Below are 25,375 nucleotides of genomic sequence, written 5' to 3'. Positions count from 1 at the left end.
GCGTGGAGCGGGCGGCAGGAGCGCGGCGGCCATGCACGTCAATGGGAAGGTGGCTCTGGTCACCGGCGGGGCGCAGGGCATCGGCCGCGCTTTCGTCCAGGCGCTGCTGGGCAAGGGTGCCAAGGTAAGCCCCGGGCAGTGCGCCCTCCCTTTCCCTCCCCTCTGCCTCCAGCCGGCATCCGCGGGCGGGGGGGTGGCGGCAGCCCCCGGGGCTCTGCTCGACTCGGCTCGGCGGGGAACCTGTCCGTCTGTCCATCCGCCCGCCCGCCACTCATTTTCCTCCCGCCCCGCTTAGGTAGCCCTGCTGGACTTCAACTCCGAGGCCGGACAGGAGAGCAAGGCGGCCCTGGACGAGCAGTTTGAAGCGCAGAGGACGCTGTTCATCCAGTGCGACGTGACGGATCAGGAGCAGCTGAAAGGTAGGAGGGAGCGCTCGGCGCTGCGCTCCGGCGCTCGGCGCAGCGAGCGGAGCGCGCCCGGCTGCAGCACCGGTAAGCGCTCAGCGCAGCCTTCTGGAGGACAGCCTGCTCCCGATCGCTTCTGGCAGTGACTCAAAAACGATTTGTTCCTGAACCTGCAGATGTGAAATATTACTACTACCACAATTTCCCTTTGTTCCTTGGCACATCGGAAAGAAAAGCCAAAGTCGTTTCCATTGAGTGTCGTGTGTGGTATTTTTGCATGAAAGCCTCTGTAGAAGATAATTGCTATTTTATGAGTAATATATATAAACTTTAAAGCTCAGACTTGCTTTTTATGAGGTTTCAGTGCAGATTCCAAGCTGCATTCCGTCGTCACAGGAGTAATAAATTCTGTACTGGGTTGCAGTGCTCTTTCCATACAGCACACTTAACTTTCGTTGTGTGCTGCCATAGCTGAAAGCAGAACTGGTAAAAAGTGGCATACTACTTTATCACAGGGTTAACTATAGGGTGATAACACTTCACCCACATTTTGCAGACACATGGAATGAAAGCAGCTTCCCTCATGAATGATTTGAGTTTCTGTTTTCACTTAGTGGATAAACGGTGTTCCCTACTGAGTTCTTAGAGTATCATATAACACTGATGTACCTTCACAATATTTCATAACAGGCACATCACTTCATCAAAGTTTCATTATTGAATGATACATTCATAGGTAGTGACTCAGATTCAGATTTTGACATCTCTTTTGTCAGTGCCCTTTCCCCAGAGTAATTTCTGCCAGGCTCAATGTGAACAATTTTGTTCTGTTTTCATTCACTATGCTTCACTTTTCATTTTCTCAGTGATCATTGAGCATATCCATTCCTCTTTTAGAAGACATTGCTGCTATTCCAGAATCCAGCAGTATTGTCCACTGTTCCAAGCTAGCATAATTATTCCTAATTCTATAGCTTTACATTGTCTGTTTGTAAGAGAGATGCTAGACTTTAAATCTGGGATCTGCTCTAATCAGCAAAGTTTTTATCAGCTAGGTTGATTATTGACTTTTTCTCCAAGTGGGAGGAGTAAGGAGCAAGAAAAAGCATCCTAGGGGTAGGAATAACATGTGCTGCTGCATGGGTGTTACCCCTGTGTGCCTTCTCTCCCACAACTCCTCTCTTTAGTGCCAGCAGAGTTCAGAACCAACAGGGTGTGAACCGGGAAGTTGGAGAGAGTAGGACAGGTCAGCAAGGGAGTTTTTGGACCAAGTTACTAGGAAAAGAGCACTCACAGTAGAATTGGAAGTGGTTCTCACAAAGAGAAAGAGCAAGAAGATGCGGCTGCTGCTGTTTATGCCTCTCCAATCATTGCATTAATCCTGCTGCAGGTTTCTTACCATAAATTTGCAATCATTTCTCACAATCCTTTGGGGATTCTGAGCTGGTTTTGGTGTTGTTTGTTTGCTATTATATGCTTTATTTTCATATTTCCCACTTGCAATTGTAAGCTACTACTTAACAAATTTAGATTAATTTCACATTCAGTGTTTAAAGGTCTTATCGGATGAATCAAGTCCCATACTTCGTGTTAAAGGTCATGTGCACAAATGAAGTTCCTATTTTTTTTAATTTTAGCCCTTACAGTAGGAAGCAATTGTTACAGTAGGAAGTACTAGAACTAGTATTTGTAAGTTCATGAGGCTTATAGGCAAGAAATCATCTGTTTAATCTATTTTCAAGTCTTGCCTTTACTTTTTTTCTCTGGTGGTTCTTTCACATAATTCCCCACAAAAATCTCCTATATCACCCCACTTTTGAAAAGTCACCATACATTTACTTTTGTCTTCCAGAAACATTTAGAAAGCTCACATATAACTGATGTTTTTGCTTACTTTGCATTGTTTTTCTTACCATTCCTTTAAAATGGAGCCTCCTCTTAATTTTTCCTTCCCCACTCAATATTTCATACCATCATCTGCTTTTAACTTTTTATGGTTCCATAATCACTAACTAGTGTGCAGTGCAAACACAGAATTATTCTACATTTGAAAAGGGAAGAATAAATCAGCTTATACTGATGTATAGGTGACAACTTCACTAAGAATTTACAATGAGATTCTTTTTGGATAGGTAATAGATGGGATTACTGTAGGCAGATAAACTTTTACCTGAAATATTCCAAACACAGATGTGCAAAAGCATTTGGTCTTTTCTCAATATGTAAAATAGAAAACTACAATTAGACAAGACTGTTAAATTTAATTTAAAAATCATTGGCAAAATTACTATTATCCATAGTAGTTTTTGAAGATTCTATTAAGAATTAGGTTGACAAAAGATATTATTTAGAGAAGTCTTAAAAGGGAATCAGCCAGTTTCCAAAATTTGCAAGCTAAGTGAGGACCCAAACTGTATTTATTTTACTCATTGGAAATAAGTTAAATACTTACTTAATATAATACTTTGGCTCCTAATAAAGCCAAAGGTGTTCATTTGCCCTTGCTGATGCAGAGTTGGAAAGATAAGTGACTGAAGAGTTGAGAAATCAGAGAATGAATTGGCAACAAACATAAGAAAAGCAAAAAAGGTAGACAGACCAAACTAGAGGATTTAGTAATATTACAATATTCTAGTATGGAATATTAGAGAAATCTGTACAATAAAGGGCAGTTGGACAAATAAAACTTGTCCCATCAGCTGCCTAGCTCTTGTTTTGATGACAAGATGATGGCTATGAGGGACCTGAAGCCTTGAGGCAAAGAAAAGGCTGGTGCAAGAAAAGCTTTGTAAACCCCTGCAACTGCTGCAGAAAAAGGTACATGTCTGAAAGCTGATACCATGCACCTGATTGACATGAATAGCCAAGCTCTAAAGGTCAGAGAAGGAATATGCTCCTGGGATCACCTTTCAGTGAAGTGATTCCATTAAGGCCTGTCAAGCATAATTTCAGTATACCTGAAATTCTGTAGATTTTGAATCACACACCAAACAATGTTTTGTACAACAATATTGGGAGGGTGGTGTCTTGGTTCACATAATAGTAAATATTTAGTGACAAGGAACAGTATTTGGAGGGGGAAAAAAGCAAGCTATATATATACATGTCAGATAATGTCCTCAGTCCTGTAATATCTTAGTCTGGAATGAACATCTGGAAGTCATCTCATCCAACTATCTTGTCAAAGCAGAGCCAGGCTTGATGAGTTTGCTCCTCATTATGACATCATCATGTTTTTCCATACCCATCTTTTATCTCAATTCTAACACTGTCACTTGGGAGAACACAATGTCATTGTGGAAGTTTCCCACTTCTTATTTTGAAATTCTTTGGAAGACAGGTCACTATTTTTATCCTCACAAAAAAAAAAAAAGATTTGAATTTGAGAAACACATTATTAAAGTTACCTGACAAGTAGGATAAATAACAACTTATCCATAAATAGATACATCTAAACAAGAGTCATGATTAATTATTTGTCGTTGAAATATTCATATCAGTTATTCATTAAATACAAATTGCATTCTTAGGTTAAATTTGGACTGAATGAAGAAAATTGTTCTGAATACATGAAGCTTTTATTTTTCATTCAAAATAGATGGTGTCAAGTCTTGACTTCACTAGCTATATCAAACTGTAACAAATCAAGATATAAATCTTTAATTTATATAATTGGGGCGCCAAACATCCTATTTAATACAAAATGTATAGGTGCTAAGAACTTTCATTACCTCCTGTTATCAGACATTACAAAACTGAATGAAAAGATAGTCATGGTACCTTAATCCTTACAGTTTCCCCAAATACATGTAATGTTCATGCACATTAGATAAAGAATTTAAATGCATGTTGCTCACTAATGGTTAAGAAAATAATAATGACATTTTGGTAGACTAATAAACCATTCATTTTTATGTATGCATCATATTTTATATCTTACTTCCCAGAGTTCTAAGAAATGTCACTCTTGGATCTTACTATAGGTGCTTTCAAAAAAGTAATTGAACATTTTGGAAGGCTGGATATAGTGGTTAATAATGCTGGAGTGAACAATGAGAAGGACTGGGAAAGCACTATACAAACTAACTTGGTAAGCATTATCTCCTTTCACACATCTATATTTCAGTATTTAATGTTGGAATACAGTTAACAGCCTGTGGCTTATACAGATTGTGCCAGATGACAGAACATTAATTATTGGATTGGTAAGTACAGCTATTGAAACAATCACCACATAACTGAGTGTGTGGTGGCTCCCTAAAGTTGTCTGTCCAAGACATACAGCACTGTGTAGAGCTTAACTCTGGCTGTCAATCACCAGACATTCTCTTTCTATAAAATCCAATGAAATCCCAAATAAGTGTAAGAATTGACTGCCCAGGGCAGTAGAGCTGCATCTACAGCAGGCCAGTCTGTTTATACAAATGTTTTAGAACATTTTAGTTGCTTGTGAAGTTGCTGGTCTGCATTAGAGAATAGGTTGCCATTTGTTGCTACTACAAGAAAAGTCGTTTAACCAAGAGCTCCACATTTTATTTACCAACCATGCCAGCATAAAATGTGAGTTTTTAATACAGGCCACTTCACCATCATCACTGGTAGGAGCACACTACTTAAGGGTACTTACTTGCTAAAATCCTGTACATTCAACAAGCCTAAAATATTATTTTTCAAACTAACTATTAGCACTTTTTTTGATATTATCTGATATCTCATCGTATCAAACAACAATATCTGTTTCTCAGCTGAATTTTTTTTAATTTAGAGTACACCTCTATGACATCTAAGCTACAAGGAATGACCTTTCTAGCATTAATAAAATTTCTAGGTTAATAAAATTCACCTTGTAGTGTACCAGCTGTGAAGTCCTGATTCAATGGTGATTCAACAAGTCACCTCATGACCATACTTACAGCAAAGAAAGTAAAAAAAAATTTTTGAAGAGTAAAATGTGGAGTTTTCTTATTTGAAATTTGTTGTGCAACAAGAAGGCTCAGAATATTAAAATTAGGTATGTTTTTGTCAAAACTTTTAATGACAAAGGTACCCATCCTTGAAAACAAACAAAAAACCAAGCAAACAGAATAACTCCAGGACAATTAACACAAGTAACAAGCTTTATATGAGACAAGTTACAGAAAAATTAATGAGAAAATAGGCATTTGGAAAAAAAAAAGAATTTAAGTTTCGTAATGCCTTTCTCTTGATTTTTTTATATCTATCTGTACTTTACATGTTCTTCAAGATTTAACTACTTATATTTCTTCCTCTTTATTTCATTTCTAAAATGTTCTGAAAAATTAAACATCAGGAAACTTCATATTGTGAAGTAAGAGTAGTTTGTCACCCTCAGTGATATGCAACATCAGTATCTATTAGTACAGCTCCCTTGAATTTGAAAGTAGGCTGCACTCTAGATTACTTATTTCTCTGTACTTTTGTGCCTGGTTTTAACACAGGATATAAGTTACTGTAGGCAGCCATCCACCTGTCAGATTTGCAAACACAGATAAGTAGTCATCACTGGGAAAACTGAAGTCTGTGTGAGAAATATGTTTGATTGTGATATGCACTGTCAAAGTAAATATCCTAACTTAGAGTGATTTCCTAATAATTTTTCAATGCCAAGAGCTTCAAACAGAAGATGTTGAGAATCTCCTTCTATTATATTGCAGATGACACCAAGTTGGGGTGGGGGTTGATCTGCTGAAGGGTCAGAAGGCTCTGTAAAGGCTCTGTAGATCAGAACAGGCCGGATTGATGGGGCCAGGTGAATTGTCTGAGCTGCAATAAGGTGAAGTGCTGAGTCCTGCACTTTTGTCACAATGACTCCATGCAGCACTACAGGCTTAGGGTGGAGTGGCTGGAAAGATGCCCATTAGAAAAGGACCTGGAGGTGCTGGTCGACAGCAGCTGAACAAGAACCAGCTGTGCCCAGGTGGTCAAGAAGGCAATGGGATCCTGTCTTGTATCAGCAATAGTGCAGCCAGTAGGACCAGGGCAATGATTGTCCTCCTGTACTCAGCATTGGTGAGGCTGCACCTCAAAGCCCATGTTCAGTTTGGGCCCCTCGCTACAAGAAAGACATTAAGGTGCTGGACCATGCCTAGAAGAGGGCAACAAAGCCAGTGAAGGGTCTTATGAAGAGCAGCTGAGGGAGCTGGGGGTATTTAGCTTGGAGAAAAAGAGGCTCAGAGGAGTTTTATCAATCTCTACAATCACCTGAAAGGAGGTTGTTATGAGGTGGGGGTCAGTCTCCTCTTCAAGGTAACAAGTGATAGGACAAGAGGAAGTGGTCAGAAATTGTGCTGGGGGAGGTTTAGATTGGATCTTAGAAAATATTTTTTCACCAAAAGGGTTGTCCAGCATTGGAACAGGATGCCTAGGAAAGCGGTGGAGTCACCATCCCTGGAGGTATTTAAAAGGCCTATAGATGTGGTGCTTGGGGTCATGGTTTAGTGGCAGACTTGGCAGTGCTGAGTTAACAGCTGGATTTGATGATTTTAGAGATCTTTTCCAATCAAAACAATTCAATGATTCTATTAATTTATTTTTGTTTTTACAAGTAATTGAGCAGAAGCAGACTGTGAGTGGTCTCAATGAGCAGGAAATCTGAAATCCAAGTCTTAGAAACCTACATGCTTAACTATCAAGCTATTGCCCTATTTTTTTTTTTAGTGGGAATTTTATATAGTTTATATATTATTGTATAAGCTCACCATAAATGTCCTAATGACCTCATATACAGCTGAACATTGAAAAATTTCATAAATACATGGTGGTGACTGGAAGAACATCTAAAATGATGAGAGTAGAAGTACAGTTATGTGGGTTAAATCAGAGCCACTCTAAGATCCAAATAGCTCCACTCACCTATTGCTTTGATTATTCTTTCCCTGTCTAACACGGAGTCACCGAACCAGCTTATTTCCATAAGCATTTCTATCTAGTTACTGTAATTTCTGTAAAACAAGAAATAACACTTTGTACTTTTTGCTTTTTTAATTATAACAATGGAAGAAAAATAGCTGATGCATGTAATAGCTTCTATGAGTTGGTTCTATAATTTTTTTTTCTTGTAGAAAGGAGAAAAATATATGTGAAATACATGGTTTTAAAATGTCTCAATTTCCCTCTGTAGGATAGTTTAAGTATTCTTTGTATTATTGCTAAGAACAGAAATAGTTGCTATAGCCACACAGTGTGATACACATTTTACACATATTTTTTATTTCAAAAGAGGAAAAAACCCTCTACATGCCAGTCGTTGTCTTAGTGATATCATTTATATATTGATACAACAAATATTCCCTGCCCCAGTTTAAAGTACAAAGTACAGAAGTAGAGCAGTACAGAGCAAGATAAATCAGAACAAACACATCTGGGGTGTGTTCTTTATGGCTAAAACAGTTCACAGAACCGGTTGGTCTTCAGGAACATTTTTAAAGGAGTGTAAGGGAGGTCTGTGATTGTACTGCTTGAGAAATCATGAAGAAAAAAGTTCCAAAAGTCGGGCTTAATTTGGAAGGAAAATAGAGGGAGTAAACCACAGTTCTTACTTGTATCCATTACAGTTTCCTGAGAGCAAGAAAAGACAACTTTATACAGCTGGGGAGGGCGTGTAAGAAGGAGTACTGACTGCTAAAATGATATTTCCATTACAGTGCTTTCCACCATTTTTCTACGTTTTGTGCTAGACATCCACCTTTTAATTACTTTGTTAGTATTTCTATTACTCTTTTTAGTTAAGTATTCCAGCAATGCCTGGAATATCTATTCCTCACTTCAAAACTCCAAATGTCGTGGTGTTGACTTGATTGATGTTAGCTTGATCAGCAGCAGCTTCAACTAGTGATACTCATAGAAGGGTATACTGTTGTTATTATGGCACATAAAAAAAATGAACTTGGCAACCATACAAGAATTCCATTTTAAAGAGATATTACCAGTGTAGTTTCAGCAGTCTGTCACACACACATTCATGCACAGAATAGCACAAGGGTATGACACATACATTCTTATGAAGGGTCCTACCTACAGTCCTCCAGCATGACAGTGTTTATTGCATTCATACAAACTTTTGCCTAAGGGATCCCAAAATTTTATAATCTGACTTTTTTTTTTTCATCAAATCCCTAAAGCAAGAAAAGGGCCCACATCTTTATGAGCCTTGAACATGTATGTTATTTAAACACAACTGGGTGTTCTAAGAAGCTTCAATAATTTTATCTTGTGTTGATGAGGCTTTCTGAAACCACTGTAATTAGAGTGGCCATTATAATTACAGTATTTTTTGTCTTTACAAACGCACTTAGCACATTTCATACTAAAGACAATCCTCCAAATTACATGCAGGTTCTGTTTTTATGTTCATGTCAGAGGTTTCTGAAAACTGACATAGGTTTCAGTATACAGTTAAATGTAGCAGTACTGGTATCACCTACGCTTACATTTTAAATATTTCCTGAAACAAAATTTTAGAAGTATTTCATGTGACATTTTGACCACCTTATTATTTTATTATGGCAAAAGTTAACTGTATATATATTTAAACCAATTCCCCAAATGAAATTACGAAAAAATTTGAAAGCAAAATCACAACTATCTCCTGTTTATGTGATGATTTTGCACATTTTAACACATTCTGGCAAAACTTTAAATTGCAGGCCAGAACCTGGGCACATCAAAACACCCCAGTCATATGGGATTCAATTATTTAAACATTGCCCAGAAGTAAGTAGAATTCAAATGTACACATAAATTTGTTCAGGTGCGTGACAGCCTTATTCTTCATTACTAGGCAAAATGTAGAAATATGCAAAAATTCCAAGTTTTTACATTTTTCATGAGTTTGAGCAATTTCTTTTCATAAGTGACAGAAGTAACAGATTCCCATGAATTTAGAAAAGCCCTTTACTAAAATGAGGTCTACCAACATCATGGTTTGTCCCTGCAAAATACTTAGATTGGAAGTACAGAGAAGATAATGCACCACTGTATATTTATGTGTGACTTCTTTCAGTACAGCTCATGTTCCAGCAACTAGCAAACCTTGCAAAATCAATGTTTGCTTATCAGTAAGGACCTATTCCTCAGAAGACCAATTAATATTTCAGCAGAAACCAGAAGGGTAACTCAGGAAAGATCAGAAGTGATTAACTGAATTTCCTTTTGTGATGAAGACTTCATGGTCATCACAAGGCTGTTCCACTGTGCAAGCCATCAAAGAGAGTATGCTGCAACCTTCTTCTGGTCCCTACACCTTGCTGGCCTTTCCTAGTGTACCAGGAGAAATGACAAGGACTGAACTTGCACCCCAAAGTAATGTAACCTGGACCCATAGCTGGATTCAGCAGCTGGAAATACAGACAGAGGCAAGCATCATTTCTCAGTGCCACCAACAGAGAAACAAGCCAAAACAAACAGTACTATCTGTAGTAGATAAAATGGCATAGCCAACTGGTTTACTGACAACCAGCGGCTACCTCAATGGCTTACTTGCCTATTCTTCAGCATAACTTGATGTCAGAGGACCAAGTGTCTAGGGAGAGATGTGGCCAAAAAGTGAGAAGTGACACTTACCTTGAAATTAGTAGCACAAGGATCAAACTGCTAAGTACATAAAGAAGCCTATAGGTATAATTATTTTTGCTATTTATATTGTACTAGGAAGGACACAGTGACTTACTTTAATAGCATAGTAAGTAAATTAATTTTTTAGCTTATGGTTTTAATGTATGTTTACAGTAACCAATGTTGAAGTATAATGAAAAGCAAAGGTTTTGAACTAAGAACGTAAGAGCAGCCATTTAAAATGGAATACCATTCCTGTGTCATTCAGGAATCTGTAGGTGTATGGAAGGGGAGGAGGGAAGTAAAGAAAACTGCACCATAAAAATCTGAAACATAGTGTTTCATTCCCACCTTATAAAAAAGCTACTGACTTGAAGCAAATTATCAAATCCTGCTATATATTCCTTTCTCCTTTCTGCCTCTTCCTCTCTAGACTTCTTTTCCACAGTTTGAGCTGGAAATTCATCCTCAAGAGCCTTCAATTTCATTTCATACAGCAATCAAACTAACCTATACATAGGAATGCCACGGGACTTGCATGCTTGCTCCAACTTGTCTACGTCCTAGAAAATCTACATTAAAAAAAATCAGTCCCACCTTCCTTTCCAACAGCAAAATGCTAAAATTTTCCATGGATAACACAAGCAGCACTTAGTTTCAGACTTTTGAAGTTCATCTTACACAGTTCACAAAGTACTTTTAAATGTTTCCTTATAGATAGCCATCAATTTATAACATCACTGTATGAAAGGCAAATGATCTTGGGTCAAATTCCAGCTCTGTGCTAACCTGCTTTATGAAACCACAAGTCAGTGACTCTTTCATTTTTGTTCAGTATCCCAATCCCTGAACTATAGTAGTTCAGGAACCTACATAAAATATTAGGACTGATTACTATTTTGTTTTCTCAAAGGAATTCATATTACCATGTCACCTTGATAGCAACATAATGCTCGTCTTCAGCACTGAAGATGCTGAGCTGTTTTCTCAGCATGAAGTACCAGATGTATCAGACAAGAGCTGGCAAAGGGAAACCTTTTAAAATAGGTGTGAGAAACTATGTTGGTTGGAACAGCTGCCCTGAAACACTAGAAAAAAAAGCACTGTGTACTAAGTTACTTTCAAAGCAATTCTCACTTAAAAAGGATGATGATTAATTATGTCCTGGGCACCATCACCAAAAAACACTTTTTTTTTTTTTTTCTGATAGATAAATCTAAAATGAAACACAAAGTATGAAAACTGACTTACAGGTATAACGTTGGAATACAAGAACATTATACACATTGGCTGACTTTGGTTCCTAAAGGTGGAAAAATATTAATTAGTGCTCTACTGAAGACTCTGAGTCTAATTAGAAGCAGAGTTTCAAGATATGATTTCTTTTAGAATGATAGAATTAAAGCTATACAGTCAAAGGACACATAGAAATGTGATGAATCAAAAATTTTGTAAGTTATATTTCTGCTTTTGACACTAAGTTGCCTAAGAAGTCATTACATTAGTTACTGATTACTGATATGTTATTCTCAAAAGCAACTGCAAATATTTTGAGTATTTGCACAATTATGTTGCAATGTTTACCATACTGTCAGATACCATTTTGGGTTTATTACTGTATGGTACTTCATTCAGCATGTCTGATCTCCTCTAATTTAAATCTGTAATTTATGTAGACTAATGCTAGGAGATATTCCCACACTCACCACCATAACTTTATTTGCAAGAATCCTAAATTTTCTGCTGGCAGTTGAAGAGTAAAACTGGCTCCCTTGAGAGCACACTCAGGCATCCATTCCACCTTGATGGCCCATCTTCATTATATGCTGTGGTAAAACACTGTATTTTGATAAGAAAATAAACAGCAGTGTTACTGAGATCACATGTTTTTCAACATCTAGAAGGACAGTAATTTAAATTAGTTTCTGACTGATTATACTAGTTTTCTATAGCCAGGATAAAAAAAAAAAAATGTAAGAGTCAGCTGTACCAATTTTTGATTTACCTACATTTAGTTACAAAGCTGACTACTTTGATATTCTTTGTTCTTGACATGTTTATGAACAACATCCCTTCAGCCAAATGCAGTTGTAAACAAAGGAACTGTAAAAAATTCAACTCTAAAATGCTTTCTTGTACAAAGTCTCCCAGCATATTTTTATCTTAACATGAGTCAGACTTTTTTTTTATTAGGTAATTTAAAATTTAACTTTCCCAGAATTTTTATTTAATAGATAATCTATGAATTATTGTTGGTTAAGAACATAGAATTAAATTATTAGTCTTAAAAGTACAATTGGGGAACTGCACAATCTGAAAAGACCTTTAGTTTCTTTCATTTAATTGAAAGGAAATTATAGACATTTTCATCATAAACTCAAACCAAAAAAACTGGGTTCAGAAAACACAAATTTTGAGAGTATTGGAGAGAGGTGGATTCTTGCAAGAGAATGGGAAATCCATCACACAGTACTGTAGATGAAAAGTGTCGTCTGCTAAGTGTGCAGGCAGATAGGTTCTTCTCACCCTGGGTATGTGGTTCAGAGTTATTCTGCAGAATAATTCTTTATTTTATCAGCCCAAACATCATAAATAGCCATTTCTCTCAAGATCAGCCACACTCAGTGAGGTTTTTGCAAGGATCACAGATAAGGATTTCAAGGCTGTAGCAGGTGTAAGGGGCAATATCCAAATGGAAGTCTGCATTTATCTTCAAGACCAGCTCTCACAATACCTTTATGTAAAGGAGAACATGTCTCCAGCCACTTGAAGAAATACTAAGTTAATGGATTCCAGAGAGAGAGAAAGAATAATACAGTAATTTTGATTGGACAGCCAAGCTACCCACTTTTTTTCTTGGTTTATAACTGTGGTTTGGCCAAGGACTCATCTAGCTCTATTATCTCTGAATTAGAAGGAATAGGAAAGCCTTAAAGGAGCCCCAAGCTGTTTCCTTCTTCCTTCCTGATTTATTTTCTCTAATCATCTTAAGTGGAATTCTCTTTTTCTGCTCAGCAGGCTGAGCCACTGCTCCAGGGCATGACAGGACCTGCACCTGCTCTCCAAAGACAGCATTAATCCCTTTCTTCCTAAAATATCTCCTGTACAGCCTATCATACATATATATATATATATATATATTAAAAAACACACCCCACTCTTAAGTCCAAATCTAATTTCAGTTGAGGTGCCAATAAGTTCATGTTCATAATAACCATACCTTATAGCAAAACTCTTGGGAATTAACAACCTTGGTTTTAATAAATCAAACTTACATGTGACAATCAACATTAAAGAGCAATAGATTAACCTTTATAAGGGCTCTGCTACTTTCCAGGACATGCAAGAAAAATCAGATTTAGTTTGGTATGTGTCAAGACACTGAAGACAATTATTTGGAAAGCTTCCGTTAAAGCATTTAATCAACAGTGTCTTTTCTAAATTAATCAAAATATTCTTTTAAAAAAGTCAGCTTAAACAAGACTTTCCAGGAAACAAAAAAAAAATCTATTTGTGGGATTTTTTTCTTTAAGAAAAATTTAAAATATTATTTCAGAATTTTGAAATATTCACTTTTTGTGGGGTTTTACACTATTCCAGGAAATAAGTATTCTGAAAATATATTATCAGTGAAAATAACTCATTAAGTGCTGAAACTATAGAAAATGAGAAAAGCTGATTCATTATCAAGATTCCAAAGCAAACTTGGTAATGAGGTCTCAGGTTGTTTTATCTCCATCAATGGACAGCCTCATTTTACTTGAAAAATGAACAAATGATACTAATAAAGCAGGACATGCACTCTTCCAAATCTGATTCCTATTAAAACCAAAAAGTGTGAAGGATAACTGAAGTTGAATTAAAAGTACTACTTTATATTTTATAACATGCATGTCTAAAAATATCAGCTAATGAAAATTAAATGTAATACCCATCTCAAGATTATTCCAATCTTGCTTTCGGAATTTAGATAGTGGCAGGAAAATAGATAACGTTCTGATTTTAAAAGCTCTTCTTTTTTCCCTCCAGTTTCTTTAGTCACTATCTGTTAGGTTTTAGGCACATACAGACTTTTCATTGTGATTTTTTTATATGGGAAATTTCTGTCTCCATTATTCTGCAGACTGTCTCTGGTCAAAAATAGTGAAATAATCATGCACACTTCATCTTTTGAACATCTTAATTTTTTTGGGTGAATAAATAGCACTAAACAGTCATAAAGTACAAACAAAGTTCTCATGTAAAAGTTGAAGTAATATTTCCGTAAGACTAAAAGTGTGTCTCAATGCATTTGTCCATTTTAAGTAGAATTTGTAAAGCAAATATGAAATTATTACAGAGACATCTAAAACAATTGGTAAATAATTATGAAACTCATCACTAATGCAGTAATACTGGAACATTTCCCTAAAGTTATTATCTTCCACAAGGAGCCTTGTGTGCTGCCTTTTTCTTACTGTTTGTTTTCCTCTCAGATAAAGTGCCTTTCTGGGAGAAACTCTCTCTCATGATTCACCCAGGAGGCTGGTAGCCCCAGGCTAGGCGTGTCTTTGGATATCCCAGTTTAAAAGTCTGAAGTTCAGTGAGAGGAATCTCTGCAGAATTTCTGACTGCGGTAGGGTCCAAAAACAGATTTTAAGGAATCAAGATGATACAGGTCTCAGAAAATTTTTTTCCTTCAATGTTTTTTCTTTAAAAAAAGAAGAAAAATATTTGTAAAAATCACAGCTAATATTATGCTAACAACATCTCACATCTCTTAGAATGCCTTTTTTTTTACCTTCTCTGTATTTGCCTGTGTGGTCTAACTTCATTTAAAAGGAGTGGTAAAACTCCTGTAACTTTAGTCAGAAAATAATACACCAGAACCAGATATATATCATGGTACTTAATCCTAAAAGGTGTGAATTTCTTTTGACTTGAGCCAATGCAGTTTTAAGTGTTAATTTTATCTTCAGATACAGTCAGTATATTTTTTATAATATAGAACAGGGTGGCTCAGTAAAAATGATGGGATTTAGATCAGTTCATCTGCCACTTATATTTTTAGATAAAGTATGTGTTCCATCTATAAATTATTTACTTTTTGTTTCATTTCCTTCACAGCCTTTATTTCGCATTTCAATATTTGTTTGTTTATTTATGCATTTTTAAGAGAAATAAGTAAACTGCTATTATTTCTACCTATTGCAGTTGTGCTTCTGAAGTTATTGAGTTGCAATACTGTGGAGTGTCTCTGTGTTTAAAATCTTCAAAGTGTAAATAAGATCACTGGTAAAGCAATACAGGTTCTAAGCACCACAATAAAAGCAAGTTTCAGTTTTTAGAAGAACAACAGATACTTTGAATACCACCAATTATTCAGTAAAATATTTTTAATAGTTTCAAATAATCTTTGAGTATCTTCAGTAATCTTCTTCTCTATACCAGACATCTGTGATCAGAGGAACTTACCTTGGCCTAGAATACATGAGAAAAGGAAATGGAGGTGATGGAGGAGTAATCATTAATATGTCATCCTTGGCAGGTGAGAAAATTCTCTGCATAAACAATTTCTGGTGGGTTTTCTTCTTAAGTAAATGAATCATACTGATCAGTCTTACTTTTTCTTCTTTTTGCGGCCCTTCCCAGTTTAGAACTATCTTGAACTGGTTTTCATCCTAGCAACAGAAGGAATGTCAAACGAGCACAAATTTCACTTCCTTTTTTAAACAAAATTCAATAGGAAAAAACAGTAATTTTCTTAATGTGTCAGTCTTGTATTTAAAATCTTGAGCCTGACATCAATTCTTCCATTCAACTCCAGAGGAACACAAATGTAGGAATATCTATGACTAGAGTATAACTATTTTATTAACAAAGATTGTCACACACCCACTCTGTGTTCCAAGTCCTTTCAGGTGTGATCCACCTGTACTTGAGAAGTCATAAAATTAACACTCATATTTCACCAAGCTTAAGTGTTTTCTTTGCTCACTACTTATCTGTGCTATAACTGTATTTCAATTTATTGGTATAAAAGTAGAATTCTATGGATTCTAAGTCTGTTGGGGGTAATGCTGCCCAGTCTGAGGCAGAATTCTGCACCATTTCCTGTAGATATACTCAATGTTGCGGTGACTGGGCTCACAGCAAAAAAGCCCAGGTGAAGGGGAAACTGGAGAATGAAGTCACCTGACAACTTTCCTCAAATATTTTGTGGGGAAGTACTCGCATTCTCTATTTTTTTTTGGAGAGGTTGTTCTCTCTACTGTCAGACTATCTGTGAAAAATAATACATATGCTACCTTACACTCAGATTGTCAGAGGGCTTTTTATGTATTTCTGCAGATTACCAAATTATAGTAATTTCATTCCAGGATATTCCTGTGTTTTAACAATGAAAAGCCAGTTAAGACAGCACTGGTTATAGTTAACTGTTTGTGCATAGATGTGGATGTTCTGTGTATTTTTAAGTTCTCATTTAAACCTTAGCTTTTGTGATAAAAAGTCCAGTTCATCCTATTGACATAATGCATATGGATCTTGAGGATGTGACTTAATACCTGCACATCTGTCAAACGAGTGAGGGGTTCTTTATCAAAAGACTCCAAGTACCTTTAAGTCAGAATTTGTCATACTGCCTAACGCATTGCCTACTGACACCAGTAAGTTCATCCCTATAGGCTGAAATGGACATTGTATTGGGTCCAAATTAACTTGAAGGAAACTGCTGTTGCAGTGCAAGGGTTCATCAACATAAGTAAAAGATTAAACATTTTCACAGAAACACTGATGCCCATGCAGTGCTTAGAAAGGGTAGAGGTAGCAAGTAGTTTGATGCCTTTTCTAACTAGTCTCAAACAAACACAAAATGATTTTGTTTTTAAGACCTAACAGCTTGGCTGTTCAGTTTGTTAAAAGCTTGTAAGTGCTGTTTTAATTATTTTATTTAAGTTTGAATTTATTTACTTAAGGTTTTAATATTAACATTGGGCCATGGTGATTGAGGATATCTGTCAAAACAAAGTTTCTTTGCTTTGTTTGGTTTTACATGGCTTGTATTTAGCAATTATTTCCAAGGTCATAAGGAAAAACACACTTTGAAAGCTAACAAATACTAATTTTTTATTGCTTATTTATTTACTGCTCTTTGTGACTGTAATTCTCCTTTCCAGTCTGAAGGTCTAAGTCCTGCAGTATTTTCCATATATGAAAGGCAAAATTCCATTGGCTTGCTTAACACCGCCTTCAAGTGTTTTCTTAGACCTAGCTTCTGTTGATCATTAAACTTCTGAGTGATCCCCCCTCGCTGTCCAAGTTCTCTGTAAGATACAGACAGCAAATCTTCCTATGTCTTTCTGAGCAACAAGAAGAGCTGTATGTAGTGCTTACATAACATTCAATAATATTTCCTTTGCACATTAATGAGCTACCAGAACATCACCATGGGAACTTTGCCAATGATTTGGACAGAATCAAGCCTTACAGTTTTATATTTCCAAACACCAAGAGAACAACTTAAATGATTTCTATGAAGTGGATGCTTAAAAGTGTTCATTGAGCTGGATTAAAGCCAAAGCATCCACCCTGTCTATCCAGTACTGAGTTTTCCTTTCTTTAGTCTCTCCACACGACAGGACTAAGAGAGGGAGAGAAATATGTGAGCACATGCAGCAAGCACTCAACTATGTCTCAAAGTAATAAAATGCAATTTTATTGGATTTGTACATTCATACCAAGAAGTAATTCCGCTAAACTGAGATAATGAGAAATGTGTCTTACTTTGAACTTGGTTCCATAAAAAAGAATTCCAATGACTGCAGGTTTTTGCATTGGAATAGACTTAATTTCAAATTCAAGGAACAAAATGTTCTAAAATTTCTTCTGTAGAAAGCTATACATGGTACCTTTAATTGCATTTAATGGAATAGTTACAGGCAACAGAGAAAGCATACAAAACAAAATTTAATTCAAGAGGCTGTTTAAATCATTAAATTTAACACAGTCTTTTACCTTGTGGTGGCTGATGCATGTACACTTTTTGCAAATAAAGGGCAAAAGCAATTCAAGTATAGGCATACACTTGTTTTGACAGCTTTTGTATTTTTAAGAAGGTATTCTGTGAAACTGAATTTGTATCTGTCTGTATTCTAGCAGACAAAAAAAAAAGTATTCACAAAGGGCTTAAAAAATATTAGAATTTTTTAGCATAGTATCATGCTACTTTTTTGAGAGGCTATTCAATATGCAGTGGATCTGGAAACCTTTCTGCTCTACAGCCATATCGGTGGTTTGATTGCACTCAACTTCAATCACTCAGATTCTGCAAGCAGCTGGTCTGTCTTCCCTTTATTGAAAGCTTCGGCCACAAGAAATACTTAAAGTACCTGGTCACAGCAAACAAGCTTTTTTAGGATCAGTTCCTATATGTATTAGAAGAACAAAACTAGGCATATGCTTTCATCACTGAGCAAGCACTCTATCACAGTGACACGGGGGAGCAGAAGTGTCAATGGCTGTACAACTGGGGCCTTCAGCATCATGACAGAGCTTCTGGTCCCTCCCCTTTGTGAAAAGAAAAGTGCTGAGCAGAATCTGCCAGAATGAGGTAAAAAAATTTAGAAGCTATTCCCTTCAGACTTCAGTTCACTGTAAAAAAAAAATCATAGAAATGGCACAACTTAGAATTTTTGCTAGGATTTCTCTTTCACCTTTGTTTTGGGACTCAGGAAGACTACAATGATATCATGGGAGTATGCAGAGAGAAAATCAGAAAGTCCAAAGTCCAACTTAAAACTAAAATGGCTAGTAAATCTTATTCAAAGAAAGGGACTTACTCAAATCTTTGAGGGCAACATGTTCAGAGAGCATAACTGGGGAAAAATGCTTACTTCTGTTTTCCTCAAAGTTCTTTGTTCCATCAAAGTGGAATGAAAGGAAATACTGGTTTCAGCAAAGCTTACTGATACCATCCAAACTTGTTGATGGAATTCTCCACATCTAGTACTAATTTCTCAAGATGTGGTTATTGAAACTATTGACCATGATAAACAAGGAGTTGTAATGAGATGCCTGACACCACGTCTGCAATGGTAGAGTAATCCTGACACTCTACAAGGAGAGTAGAGAATAAGGGCAAGAGCCGTCTCTCTCAGCCTGCCAGGAACTGAGAAAAATACACCAGAGCAGTTAACACTGGAGCACAGGATTATTGTTGGTGTGCTTGAACTGGTTTTGGTAAACCAAAGAGCATCTTGAGTCATCACAAAGTCATTTGTAATTCACCATGCAGCAACATCCACAGAGAGAAAACTCTAGCCATAGCTGCCCCCGCTTCTAAGATTAAAACCCAAATGTATCACTTTCCAGAAGTACACTGACCCATCACCATCCATTTGAACACCCTCCTCCTCTTCCCCCCGTTATTTTGTGCATGATGTTGTCTAATCTGTTTCACTGCCATTCTTCTTTACATAAGATAATTAAATATTCATGGGAGCAACAAACAGAATCCAGATTTTCTAACAAATAAATGCCCTAACTAATATGTTATGAACTCATCTCTGCTCACTGGTTGAATAAATATGCAGGCAGAGCAGACTCAATATGACACAGTGGTTCATCATAAAATACTTGCTAGGAGAGTCCTTGGGACACACCACTAACAGGTCCAGCTCTTCCCAGGGCAGGGAAGTGGCTCAGAGCTGGAAAGCCCACACAGTGGTTCTGAGCACTGAACTCAGGAACAAAAGTGAGGGCTGTTAACTGTGTTATGTTAGGGATGCTAGGACTAGTTTTAGATGCTTTGTCTGAAAGTGAGATGACTTTTTCTTGGTTCTCCACTTCAGCAAAAATAATAATTTCAATTAGGAAAGAACTGGTTAAAAAAAAAAAAAAAAGCTATTTGTTCCTCTCTTCCTGCCTAGTTATTCCTGCTGTCTTTGGCATTTAAGTAAGTCTTTGAACCTTATTCTACTTCATTACTGTGAGCTGTGCCCTTCCTTTGTTTACTTCTTGACTTTGTTTCTCTTCCCTCTCAAGCAGAATGTAATTTTTCTTACTATGGTTAAAAAGTAAAAATAAAATTACCTCTAAATTCTTCCTCTGTGTTTCCCAGTAGATGTTGTTCTGTTTTATTTCTGTTAGCTTCAGCCTGAATAGAATTTCCTTCATTTAAATCATGTAAGAGTACAAGCGTTTTTTTAAAAATAGTAATGTATTATTTCTAATGTGCCAATATTCCAATGTTTCCAATAATTTGAAGAATGGTGATCATCAAAAGTCAAGAAACAGAGGAATATTAAGCCTGTGTTATGATCACAACTCACAGGAGATGGTACAAAAGCCATTTCATAAAGTGAGCTCCTAAGCAGAAGCATAACACATTAATCCAAGCTAAGCAAATAAATACAATTTTAAAAGAACAACCAGAAAATAGGTTAAGTTCCTCATTTCCCAGTACTGAGCAGTGCTCTTTCACAGGATCACCAAGGTAGCATTTAAACCAAGATAAAACCTTGAAGCTGTCAGGTTGGTAATTAGAGCTTTGTGCTGTCTTGGAAAAGTTTTTCCCTCAGACAAAATAGATTCCAGAGCAAAGAACCCATGTAAGTCTGGCATATATAATTTTTCTGGAAAATCCATACTTAGAGCTAGGTAGTGAATTTTTCATCTCCAGTGAGATAAATCACACCCCTTCTTGAACGTGTCACTTTAAGATTTGAAGTATGAAAAATGAAAAAAATATATGTGAGTTGTTTATTGGGATGAGTTCCATTAGAACCAAACATTAAGGCATTAAATTTACTATAGAGTTTTACACTAGCACATCCAGGAAAACATTTTATCCTCTAACTTATGGACAGGCTGAAGTTTGCTATTCATAAGGGCTTTATTTTCAGGTGGAATTACAGCATCCATGTGGTCCAGTTCAGCTTTCATTTTATAGCAGAAATTTTTGGCATAATTGGCAGAAATGAATATGCACTCATGGTCTGTCACTTATTCTTGACTAGCTTTTTGCCATCAAATCAGTCTTACCAGAATTAAGTTCTTAGTTTTCTTCCAAAACCTCTGTTCTCTCTTCTTTCTCTGCTAAAAATAACAATTTTCTGCTCTCCCACTCAGACCATAAAGGTTTACAGTGTTAGCAGAATGTTTTTATTTTGCTTCTCCTATTCCCACACTTCCCCCCTGAACACACTGTAAATGATTGCAGGTGGCCAGTTCACACATCAGATATCAAAGCCTATCTAAAATACTTTGCTCCTCAATATACTTTAAATACTTTACTGATTCACAAAAGATGCCTCAAAAGTCTCATTCTTGAGTGTTTTCTTCCAGATTGTGTCCTCTCTTTTAAGTCATACTTCATAGATACAACTTTTCCTTTTAAAAGTTATGCTTTTTTATTACTCTTCTTTTGCCTGCACATTTTTATCCATCTAATTTTTTTTCCTAGCCTATCCCAGATTACAAAGTATAATTTACAAACTTCTACTAATCCATTTTGTTGCACCTCTATCAGAAATTTTTTTACACTATAGACCTATATGTGTGTTTAAGGTGATCATAAATTAGGAATATTTGACATCTTCATTCAGCTACCTTTTTATTTTAAAGGACTCATGCCTGCTGCATTCCAGCCTGTGTACTGTGCTACAAAGCATGGTGTAATTGGATTCACACGGTCCATAGCAGTAAGTATGCATTTTCCAAAAGGGTGTCAGCAGCTCCTTGGGAACATGCTTAAGCTTTTCATGCTCCTTCTCTACAGCCACACAACTGGAACGAATTTTCTGAAAGAAAGCAAAGTGTGTGAAGCAGTGGAGGTTCCCTCCTTTCACAAAGGGAATCCAAAGATAGAATAAGTACGGCATCTGTGTGTTTATGACCGATTTGAGGTTTGGGGAGCACGGAAGAAAGATGTTGCAAAGTAATCTAAGGACAGTGGGAGGAGTCCGAAGCCAAATTCTAATCCAAGTTTTAAAAATATTTTTTCAGAACCCTGTCCCAGTCATTTAACATTTTGCTTTCCTTATTTCAAAGTCAGGTTGATGACTTTTTAATGATAAATAGGCACTGAGGTGTACAAAAGTGACTTGGACACATCATTATTTATTCTTACCAACTCCTAATATGCTGAAAATGCAAAATGACACATTCAGGATGGGGCATGTAAGATGATCGTATTATAAGTCTCAGTCTCTGACTCCAAATCTTGCTAGTTAAATTGAACAAGCACAGTAATGAAATTAGAGGGAGAAGAATGATTACACTTTAACAGATTCATCTTAAAGACAGTCTATTCACACAAGATTTCCAAACTGATTTCCAGAATTAATCACCTGAAATTATACTTTGAACACTCTATGCACATTTTATGCCCCCATCCCCAAACAAGTAAGTCGTTTTTCAGATTAACATAAAGAGAATACTATGGATAAGTGTTGCATGTACCATATTAAACGCATCAAGAACATGACACCTGGTTTTACATTTTTGTTTTCTCATTATAAATATAAATATCACCATCTAAGAGCAAAAGTAGATTAGAGGAAATGCCGTCTTTAAGGAACACAAGAATGCCCAGGAAAAAAAGAATAATAAACGTAGTGAACTACAGTATTTACCAGAAAAGGCAGCACAGCCTGATGTTGGGCAGGTCTGACACCTTACATCTAGGACTTCAGTTTCTTGTCTCCCCCAGATCAAAAGGGCAGGCTACCACACCATGAAAATGATGTGACTTATATAATACCTGAAAGGAGCCCTGTTAAGTGTCAAAATAAATAGAACACAGTGTTTAACACTTATGGTTATTCTTGGATATATCATGTATAGTTCATCAGTTCTGTGCTATTGCTAAGGAAGCTCATCCAGCATTTGACACATACCTGGATGTTGATCAGACTTCTTTGCTACACACACACTTTGGTAGGACCACAAACAAGGAGTCCTACCTCTCCCAAAACAACTTGTGCTTCTTTCTTTCATCATGTTCCTGAGCTGCTTCCTGAAAAAAAATCAGTTCACGGGGACTTTCCAGTGGAGATGCTCAGTGATAGATTCATACCTTGGCAGGGACAACAGAGCAACTAGAAAGGTTTAGCATTACAGTTGTAGGGATAGAGAACATATTTTATTTCTGTTGATGTGAGGAAGTTAAATACAGAATCTTAAAGATAATTTTATTTATTTCAGAGTTTTCTTTTAATTAAAAAATCTCCTGTAAGATTGGAAGCATACATTTGGGAGAATTTTTTCTTGTTTTTGGTTAGAAGAGTTATATCATCACTCTAGAATACAGTTAACAACATGCTAAGAGCACTAAGAACAAAAAATATTAGAAAAAAGCAGCTGCATGGAAAGAGTTTTGATTTCTTGTAGAATTGTTCTCCTAACAAAAGAAATGTGGGTTTTTTTCTAGTAATCTAGTATGATTACTAGAGAAAACGTGCTTCAAACTTAGTTGTTAAAACAATCAGAAGTAACAAAATCTCCTTACTAAGCAAGTCTGAAAAGTACTTTGTGGTAAATCTCATTCTTTGAAAACTTGCTGACAAAATACTGTCTTAAAATGTTGATGACAAATGCATAACCCTTTCTCTTTTCTAGTTAGCTGCAAATATGGATAACTACGGTGTGAGACTCAACACAATTTGTCCAGGATTTGTCAACACACCAATTCTTCAGTCAATAGATAAAGAAGAGAATATGGGACAATACTATTCATATAAGGATGAGATAAAAAATATGATGCAGTTCTATGGCGTGATGGAGTAAGTCAAGTTAGATACAGTGGGGGTTTTGCACTTTGTTGATGGAGAACAAAGGCACACTTTCAGCAAAATTAAAATAAAAGGGAAATGCTGCCTCAGATAAAAGACTACCAAATGTGTTATCCTGTATACAAAGGAAAAATGGCAGCTATCTAAGGCTATTTTAAGAGCACCATCTGCCCATCTGTACAGTGATATATCCCTTTATGCAGTCCCATTTCCCAGCAAAGTCCAAATCAAATTTGCAGGTTAAATATAGTGATTTTAGTTTTAAATAGACCTTGGTGTTCCCCCATGAATTTGTTTAATCAATCTTGTTCTGAGATACAGGGTATATAATTAGCACTGAATTTTCACAAAATTTTCAAGTGAACCAAGACAGATATCAGGCCAAGAACTTACAAAACTGGATTAAGAGCACAATAGCAACCACCACGGATCAGACCAAAGAGTTACCTGGCCCCTGGTCCATTACAGGATCGCCAAAAAAGGCCAAAAGCAGACGGCTTGGACCGACTGTGAGAACATGACGAGCATAAAGTGATATTTTTTAACATTTTCTTAGTTTCTAACAATTAGCTTCTAAGATACTTCTGCACAAAGGAAATTGTATGTCTGTGTTGTTTCACCCATACTTTTCTTTATGTGAAATATTTTGCACCTATTGACCACGGCAAACTGCATGTGAAATTATCCTTTATGCTAATTTGTATATCAGCTCTGCTACAGAAACAGGATAACTCAACAGTAAAGAGCTGCAGAGGATTGTGTAAGGATTACTTCTGCCCATTTCCCTGCCAGAGAAAACTTTGATAGGAAGCCCAATGGCAGCTGGATGTCTACAGGCATTTATCAGAAACTAGAGTAAACAAATGATAATTTGTAAAGGAGCCACTTTAGATGTATGTCCTGACTGAGGAGAAAAAATATCTCTCCTGAAACACTCATACCACCTCTGCTTTCCTCAAAATAAATTTGCTCAAATGCCAATTTTTTAAATTTTCAGATATATAGATTTACATTGAGTTTCTTGTCCTTTTTACTTGTTCTTAATCATGACTCTGAAATAACTTTATTTTTCAGCCCATCAATAATTGCTGAGGGATTGATAACAATAATTGAAGATGATACTCTAAATGGAGAAGTTATGAAGATCACAGTATCCCAAGGAATTCATTTTCAGCAATATGGCCAAACACCTTTTAAATCATCAAAGAGATAAATAATCATTTTGTGCTAATTACTTTTGGCTTTTCTTAAATATAAAAATTTTTGAAAAGAGTAATTTTGGGGGAAAAAAGGTTAGTGTTTTTTCTAGATCAGTGACAGTGTTCAAACATTTGCATCCTAATGACAAAGAGAGAGGTGAGAAAATCTGTTGTGGGAAGATGTTACCACACTATTCTGATTCTATAAGCACTAATAACAGTATTTATTTAGTAGAATAAACACACTCTTCTGAATCCTTTTTCAATTATTATTTAGGAGTAGGGGCCACTTTTTTTTCATTCTGGTAGTTCTGATCTACCTACTCGAAGCATATTTTAGCAGATCTGACTTACTTTGTTATAATTCTTTTCACTGTCATGCCTACTTATTTACATCTTGAATTCTTCAGATCAGGAATTCAGTTCA

General features: G+C 36.3%; 1 protein-coding gene across 1 annotated transcript; it reads left to right on the top strand.

The window, feature by feature from the left end:
* HPGD (15-hydroxyprostaglandin dehydrogenase) lies at window positions 1-25,059 on the top strand. Its single transcript, XM_082281641.1, has 7 exons — window positions 1-124; window positions 296-419; window positions 4,388-4,494; window positions 15,408-15,504; window positions 21,582-21,658; window positions 23,577-23,740; window positions 24,824-25,059. Exons 1-7 carry the CDS (start codon window positions 32-34, stop codon window positions 24,960-24,962), a joined length of 801 nt encoding a protein of 266 aa, XP_082137767.1. The 5' UTR covers window positions 1-31; the 3' UTR covers window positions 24,963-25,059.
* Window positions 25,060-25,375: the final 316 nt, after the last annotated feature.

This window comes from Coloeus monedula, assembly GCF_965178545.1.
Source record: "Coloeus monedula genome assembly, chromosome: 5".
NCBI lineage: Eukaryota > Metazoa > Chordata > Aves > Passeriformes > Corvidae > Coloeus > Coloeus monedula.
Note: the sequence above shows the minus strand (reverse complement) of the source record. Positions and strands in the feature narration are given on the sequence as shown.